The sequence below is a fragment of the Microchirus variegatus genome, assembly GCF_963457635.1.
Source record: "Microchirus variegatus genome assembly, chromosome: 19".
Taxonomy (NCBI): domain Eukaryota; kingdom Metazoa; phylum Chordata; class Actinopteri; order Pleuronectiformes; family Soleidae; genus Microchirus; species Microchirus variegatus.
The window spans coordinates 9,286,874-9,295,358 of record NC_139820.1 but is presented as its reverse complement, the minus strand read 5'-3'; the positions used below and the strand labels follow the sequence as shown (position 1 = coordinate 9,295,358).

At 41.7% G+C, this 8,485-nt stretch overlaps 1 protein-coding gene across 1 annotated transcript; it reads right to left on the bottom strand.

Annotated features, from left to right (window-relative positions):
- Positions 1–324: 324 nt before the first annotated feature.
- Positions 325–8,074, bottom strand: LOC310941158 (long-chain fatty acid transport protein 1-like; the record flags this gene model as incomplete). The annotated part of the gene is made up of 13 exons (XM_083906278.1): positions 325–476; positions 545–691; positions 791–955; positions 1,365–1,502; positions 1,604–1,727; positions 2,582–2,791; positions 2,873–2,982; positions 3,619–3,710; positions 3,935–4,004; positions 5,252–5,422; positions 6,367–6,622; positions 7,409–7,547; positions 7,902–8,074. 13 exons carry the CDS (start codon positions 8,072–8,074, stop codon positions 325–327), a joined length of 1,947 nt encoding a protein of 648 aa, XP_083762404.1.
- Between the last annotated feature and the right edge of the window lie 411 nt (positions 8,075–8,485).

Here is an 8,485-nt window from a genome sequence, read left to right as displayed (position 1 = left end):
TGCTTTTCCGTCAAAAATAAGGACATTTCTAAGTGACCCCAAACTTTTGAACGGTAGTGTATAATGTCTTATCAATGAAATGAATATGCCCAGAGGCAGGGGCTAATACGTTGCAAGTTGTACTTGAGTTTTTGATTATTTTCTTCAATGCAAGACTATAATTTGACTGTTACAGGCTTTAGTAAGTTTTATTGCATGTATTTTACATGATATGGCATCAAATAATAAACACATGGTTTGTTTGGTTTCATTAAAAGAAAAGCAGATTTCTCCTTCAATTACAGTCTACATACTGTCCTCTTCAGTAATCTGTGCACATCCCTTTCATAGACAGACGTTTCCGTCTTTGATCGCATGATACAGTTCATCAGTGATAGTCTCGTAACGTCCATCGCGACCGTTCAGAAAATACACACTCGAGTCTTGAGGCTCGTATCCTTCTCGCTGTAGCCGAGTCTTCTGAATTTTAAACGTACCTAAGAAAACGTTCAAAAAATAAGTCGACGGTACTTTTATGAATGCATGTCCTTGCATTACTCCTCACCTGTGGTGTCAACAGATGGCATGAGTCGGACGAAGACTGGACGTGCGTAGGAGGGTAAAGCTTTCTGTACGACAACCAAGAATGAATCGAGGTCAAACCGGCCTCCCGTGTGGCCTATTGCTGCCATGCCAGCCTTTCCCTCCACACCTGCACACAGACAGAAGGACAGGAACTGTTAATCTGTTGTCGTTTTCTTCCCCCCCCCCCCCCCCACCGCTTCCTGACTCTGCCTTGTTTCACGTCTACCTGGTACAGAAACTCCATAGACGGCTACGTCAGTGTGTCCCAACAGACCGCTGAGGATTCCTTCCACCTCCGTGGTGGAAACGTTCTCCCCTCGCCATCGAAACGTGTCGCCGCTGCGGTCTCTGAAGTACATGTAGCCGTACTCGTCCATCACCATCACATCACCTGAAGCGCAGAAACAATTAAAAATCATCACCCCTGAAGGCAAGGATGACAGTTTATTCTTCGCTAATGATGATTTATCGTGTCGTGTAATTCAAAAGAAACAGTGTTGAGTAAAAATGAACTGATCAGATCTCACTCTGTGGGAGGTTGGTTTTTTTTCTTATTCTTATTATTGTGTCTGTGGAGTGCCCAAGTATTTATCATGTCCATTAATCATCGTCATACAAAGCTGGATCCGATCCCATCATATAGTGTTCGAAGGCAGGGAATGCTGTTGAAACATGCTCTCGCTCTGTCATCGCCGACTCACCTTCACCTCTGGGCGTCTTAAAAATCGAAATTTCCACTGGCTTATAGCGTATGTGTGAAGCTAGGTATCGTCCCTCTTACTGAGACGGAGAACAAATACCTGAGACATAAGCAGAGTCTCCCTTCTTGAAGACATTTGAAGCTATTTTCTGTTTAGTGGAATCCGAATCGGCGTATCCATCAAATCTCCGGAGTGGATCGGTGTGGTTGATGCGTCCCACCAACATACCCGGCTCACCTGCAGAGAGACGCAGATGGAAGGAGAGAAAATAGTAAAAAAATTTATTGGGGCACATTCCTAACATACATTTGTTCATGTGTAAGTAGGTGTGTCCTCACCAGGCAGACAAGGTATACAGAGCCCTTGTGAATCCCTGAGCAGCTCTCCGTTCTCCTGCACCCGGAACAATCTGATGGGGTAAAAGTCAGGCAGGATGCGGCTGCTGAAGCCGCAAGCCCCCACCTGCACATGAGATGAGACAAAGCCTGAACATACTACCCATCAATATGTTTGTGATGAGGGATTTAAAGGGCCCATATTATGCAAAATCAACTTTTTTTCATCATTTTAATACATATATTTGGGACTCTGGAGGCCCTACCAGTCGCCGAAGTGTGAAAAACTAAGACTCAGTCATGTTTTAGTGATCTGCCTCAATCTAAGTACAGGAGATAAAACATGCGGTGGTGACTTCCGCACTCATTGGGACGTCAGACTGATATATTCCTTGAATTGTTGTCTCGTGGACCTCCGCTTTGTCCCTAAAAAAACAAGAGAGTGCAGGCGAGGGCAATAGTATCCAGAAGTGTTCTATTCTTGGCTGCACAATGCAGCACAGAGTTCTACACAAACTTCCAGCCTCAGAGGATTTACGTGTCCAGTGGATACATTTTATATATGATGGCAATGTGCCGTCTAGAGTTGGCAAAGGACAAATAATGCTAACTGTTGTTAGCTGCCGGAGCTTCAGTGACGCTGACGTAGTTTCCTGTGTCAAATCAAAACTTTGCTGAGGAGTTTTCCCATTATCGTTGAGGCTGTCATGTTTCTACCTCAGCCTCAACAGATGTGCATTTCTAATGTTGAAGCGAGTGTGGAGAGTGGAGGAAGATGTGATTAGCATTTACATCCTTTTCGGGAAGCAAACGATCTTAGGAAAGAGATAGGGGGTAAAACTGCTAGTGGCAACTGGTCAAAGCATCACCCACAAGAAGTGAACTCCCGGGTTTTGAAGCCTCGAGATTCACGATTTGACCATGAATGAAGTGAGAAGTGGACTCAAACAAGAGTTCTCCGTTCACACACACAAAACACACCTTCCCATCGATGTTGATCAGGCTGCAGTTGCACTCTGTAGCACCATAAAATTCCCCCATTGTTTGAATTCTGAATCTCTGGACAAACTCCTCCCACACAGATGATCGGAGGCCGTTACCAACGGCAACGCGGACCTGGTGATGGGCTTCAGACGGGCGGACCGGTTGAGCCAACAAATAACGGCAGACCTCACCTATGTACTGGATCACCTAGACAAGAAAGACACATCAGCACAGCCTTTCTCTACTCCATAAATGAAACGAGTAAATACCGATTTAATGAGTACATACTGTGCAGTTGTGTTTAACGCAGTCGTCCCAGAAGCGACTGGCTGAGAACTTCCTTCTGACTACAACCGTCAAACCAAAAAGCAAACACTGGCCTACACCCATGACCGCGCCTGTAAACGTCCACATAAGAACTTATACACATATGTAGCATATCAACACAATGATATTATGATACAGGAAACACAAATCACTTGTAAAATGATGACACTTTTATGTACAGAGCCCCTGACATGACATGGGGAAAATAATATATAAATTTGTGCACATGAAATATTAATTTGTGGCCACAAAATACCAATTTGTTCCCACAAAATACTAATTTATTTCCATGAAATAGGTAAAACTTGCGCAAAAATTACTCATCCGTTCCCACAAAATACTAATTAGTTCCCCCAAAATACTGAATGTATGAATTAGTATTTTGTGTGAACAAATTAGTATTTCGTGCGCATGTTTTGCCTATTTCGTCGGAACTAATTAGTATTTTGTGGGGAAAAAATTCATATTTCGTTGGAACAAATTAGTATTTTGTGCGCATGTTTTACCTATTTCGTGGGAACTAATTAGTATTTTGTGAGCATATCTATGGCTCCGTATTTATGCAATTTTTTATGACAAAGTATTTAATCTGAACATTTAAAAATAAGGGAAAAGTGAGGAAAATCTGTGACTGAACTGCACAACAATATGACAAGAAAATGACTGAGATGAGGTCTGATAGTACTGCTTTGATCAAAGAAACAAACCTGCAGAATGATACAGGGGAAGACAGTTGTAAATGACGTCATCGCGTCGCAGGCCAAAGGAGTGGAAACCAAAGGCAGTGATGCGAAAATAGCTGGTAGGAATAGAGTGACATTAATTTTCACCAGGGGACACTTGAAACTGAAATGTGGCTGCAGTTGTTATTCGGTCATTATATTGTCATGATTTTAAAATTATTAACTGTTCCTGACTTGACAATGTTGCCCCCACACAACAGGTGGGTGAAATGCGCTTTTTTTGAGTTTCTTTCAAAAACACAACAGAATCAGTGCAGATAAAGTGTCAGACAACACTCACCGACTGTGCACCACCACAGCTGCCTTTGGCATTCCTGTTGTGCCAGAGGTGTAAATGTAGAAGAGTCTGTCTGGACAAGGAGAGCAACATAACACTTTAAAAAAAAAAAAAAAAGGTAATGTTCAACATGCTTCTTTACTGCCAATGCTTTGTCGTTTTCCTGTGAACCAGTGTTTCACGTGTGTGGTATGCACCAGGGCTCCCCCCTCTCCCCGCTATCATTCCTGACAATATTTCTCCAGATGACAGACAGACTGGGCAAGCAAAGACTTGAGGGGTAACAACCGAGGAATGCCATGTGACAACAGGGATAAAACAATGCACAGAAGGAGATCAATAAGAAAGAAGTGCTTTGAAGCTGCACTGTGTAACTATGGTGCATTTTTTTGGTTATTGCTGATGTTATTATTCTGCCTATGTTTGGCCTTTGTGAGGGAGTGTTTTGTGTTTATACAGCAGCAGTGCGAGGGCCTGCGTTTATCCCAGAGATGTCAAACTAGAGGGCCACACAGTCGTTGTAGTGGTTAGAAATCTTGCCATCGCAGCAAGGGATTAGGTAAATTGGACGCTCTAAATTGACCTTGATTGAGAGTGGGTCTTTGTCTCTACACTACAGTTCAAGAGTTTGGGGTCACAGAAATATCCTTATTTTTGAGGGGAAGAAAAGCACTTTTTTTTTCAATAAATATAACATTAAATGAATCAGAAATACACTCTATACATTGTCAATGTGTTAAACGACTATTCTAGCTGCAAACGTCTGGTTTTTAATGGAATAGGTGTATAGAGGCCCATTTCCAGCAACCATCTCTCCAGTGTTCTAATGGTACATTGTGTTTGCTAATCGCGTTAGAAGGATATTGGATGATTAGAAAACCCTTGGAAACCCTTGTGCAATTATGTTCTTTGATGAAAGCACCGGCCCCCTCTTGACCAGACTAGCCCCCAGGCCATTTGAGTTTGACACCCCTGGTTTATCCCCCTTTTTGAGCAATAGAATTCACTTCTGCAACTGCGGGGCGTCTTTGTGTTTTCAGTCAAACTCCAACCTGTTTGCAGCCGTCTTTACAAGCACAGTGTTGCCGTTGCCTCGATCGGTCTGACATTGATCATTTGTTTGATAGTAGTGTCTACGTGCTTGAACAATCCAGTGGATTAAGTCTAATACACACAAAGATCAGAGAGTAAAAGTTGGTAGCCAGCAATTCGAGCATTCGAGCAGGCAAAGACTTGCTGAGAAAGAAGAAGGTGTTGCAATCAAAACAATGCACACAGCCATACCCCCCGTATACACACACACACTCTGTAGCCTCTCACCATTAAATTCCTTCTTGAGCGTGTGGTTTGTCGGGTGTTTGGGTGAACGGGCCAGCAGGATGTCTAGGTTCTGTACATCCTCGAGGCTGTGAAGCTGCATTGCATCCTGTCGTTCACCACTGCTGAACAAAACCATGTTGCACTGCAGAGAGCTGCTCACCTCTGACACAGCTGAAGCATGACCAGAGGATCAGTGTTACAAATGAGGAACTCGACATGTTGAAACACATTCATTTTACCGTTAGATAAACAGCAAAGACAGTGGATTGAACTTTGATTAGATTCTCTGTTTAGTTGAGCAACAAACTCAAGACTAGACAACAACGGTTTGAAACTTTTTCATTATTAAAGGGGACCTATTTCTCCAAGTTAACCTAGTTCCCTGGTGTCCTAATGAACATGCTTTGGTCAAACTACCATAAGAATGAAGCACCACAGCAGTTCAATCACCCTGCCAAAACAGCCCTGTTCAGAACGCTCTGTTTAGTAGTATCTCTTTAGGTCCACCTTAAAAAAAGTGAAACGAAACTTAAGGGACAGGAAATGACATCAGCCACAGAGCTACTGGGAGCTAACAGCAGTTAGCATTTGGAAACGTGATCATTTGCAGGCTCTATCATATGCCATCATATACAACATGTATCCATTGGACAGATAAATCCTCTGAGGCTGGAAGTTTGTGTAGAACTCTGTGCTGCACTGTGGAGCAAAGAATACAACAATTCCAGGTATTTAGCGCGTTGTGACGTTCCAATGAGTGCGGAAGTCAACATCGTGTTTTTCATCTCCTGTACTTAGATTTAAATGATTAAAAAGTTGATTTTGCATAATATGTCCCCTTTAAAACAAGATTTCTGATCGTTTTAGATTCTTAAATGTGAACGTTTTCTTCGTTTCTTTGCTCCACATAACAAAGAAATCATTAAAACTGAATCATTTTGTTTTTTCAAGAACATCGTCATTTCCAGGTTTGACAAACACTGATCAATGTTTTTTAACATTTTCTAGACCAAACGATTCATCGAGAAAATAATCAACAGATTAATCGACTGTTAGTTGCAACTCTATTTGACTCTTCACTCCAGCATCACAATTATCCGTAAACAAGTTCCTACCTTCAGTCATCTCCGTCCCAAACACCATCGCTCGAGCTCCGGACACACTGACACAGTGCAGTAGCGAGTGTTGTCGCAGGTTGTAGTTAATGAGTGCAGCCTCCACGCCGACCATAGCCAGACCCAACCACAGAGCTACCAACAAAGGACGGCTCTCCATGAACAAAGCCACCACATCACCCTCAGCCCAGCCTTGAGCCAGCGCCCAGTGAGCCACAGCATGGCATCGTTCCTGCAGTTCCCTGAAACTCCAAACCTGGAACAAAATACATTAGGGCTCAACTTTAGTATTATTTTCTTTACAGTTGCAAATCGAATACAAATTGCAAACTCAAAATTAACTAAAGTTAACTCTTATATATGTTAATATAAGGTGGAAAACGTAGAGATAGGAATTGTTTCCAACATCTGAATATTACATTTTTCAATCCACTTTTCAGCCCTAGAATACATAAAATAATATATTCTTATTTGAAATAATATGACCGATATTAAGGTATGCGATTGTGTTTTAACCCATAGAACAGAGAGCATTAGACTTTTACCTTTACTATATAAAAATGTATAGGCTATAAGAATGTGCAATATACAGTGTCTTATATCCTCTTTTTCAGCACAACTTATTGGCAATTCCCCCCCCCCATTTTCACTTGATAAATAAACACACCTGAGCTAAAATTATGCACATTAAAAAAAAATTGATTGAATTTGTGAAACAGGTCACATTTCAAAGTTCGCATTGCTCATTTTTATGAACAAAAATAAAAGAAAAATTGTCTATTTTGTCACTTCTGCACGATTATAGTACAATTTTGTTGTGTTTAAAAAAGAAAAGAAAAAATATGCTATAAAAATTAATCATAACTTTGACTCAACAATACATAAGGACATTTTTTTAAGCCTGAAGATGTGACATGTGATATAAACACACACCACCAGGATGTCCATATAAGGAGTTGTGCATTATTCCCACTGCAATTTACCAAGGGTGCACCTGTGGCAAAGATCCGTGCATTATTTACAGTCCTCGATATGTTCTCACCTCCCCTGTAGCCTCATAGATCAAGGCAGGTTTGTCCGGGTGCTTTGTCACAATCTGGGAAAACAGCGTTGGGATTGTGCTTCCATTTCGTAGATTACGTTTCATGGAGAACCTTACGCGCAGTATGATGACCAGGCACCTTTAAGGATTCAAGGTATCAAGGATTTATGGAAGGAAAAGCACCTTTTTTCAATGAATATAACATTAAATTAATCAGAAATACATTCTATACATTGTTAATGTGGTAAACTATTCTAGCTGCAAACGTCTGGTTTTTAATGGAATATGTACATGTGTAGGTGTATAGAGGCCCATTTTCCAGCAACCAGTGTTCTAATGGTACATTAAAATAAAGAGTAAAGCATGCAGTGAAATGAGGATGCCCCGTCTCATTAATGTGCAGACAGTATAGAATAATATTAAATTATGAACTAAATCCAGATAAAATAGAGAAGGACACACACTTGCACATATATACACAAAAATTACTCACATTAAATCTCTTTTGACAGTGTGTAGAGCCACGTGAATGAACCTCCAGGAGCATCTCCTCCAGGTTATACACAATCCCAGCCCCACTAAGAGGCTCCAGAGCCAGGGGAGGGACAGCAACTTTACAGCCCCCAAAACACTGAGGCACACGATGACCACGCTTATTAGATGCATAATGTGACCTGGAGGTAAGAACAAAACAATGACTCCGTGTCCAGCAATGTCCAACTTTCATCCACCAAGAAATAAAGAAAGCACTTACCAGCAGCAGTTGGCTCTGAACAGTCACTTCCCAGCGTTCTTATAAACGTGGAATTAACTTTTCCGGTTGAGCCAGAGTGCGAGCAGCAGCCGAGTCAAAGTTATCAGATGCTTCCAGAGTAGTTGTCAGAGGGGGAAATGCCTGATAAGGGAGCAGTGCAGGTTATAACTCATGAACTCCTGCCTCAGTGTGGCTCTGCTCCTGTGATTGTCTGAATCAGATTGAATCATCACCCTCTCCTCCCCTCCCCGAGGGGGGCAAAAATGTTACAAAACAAACAAAACGTAATTGTGAAATTGTGGTGGCTCCTCAAAATAAAGCCT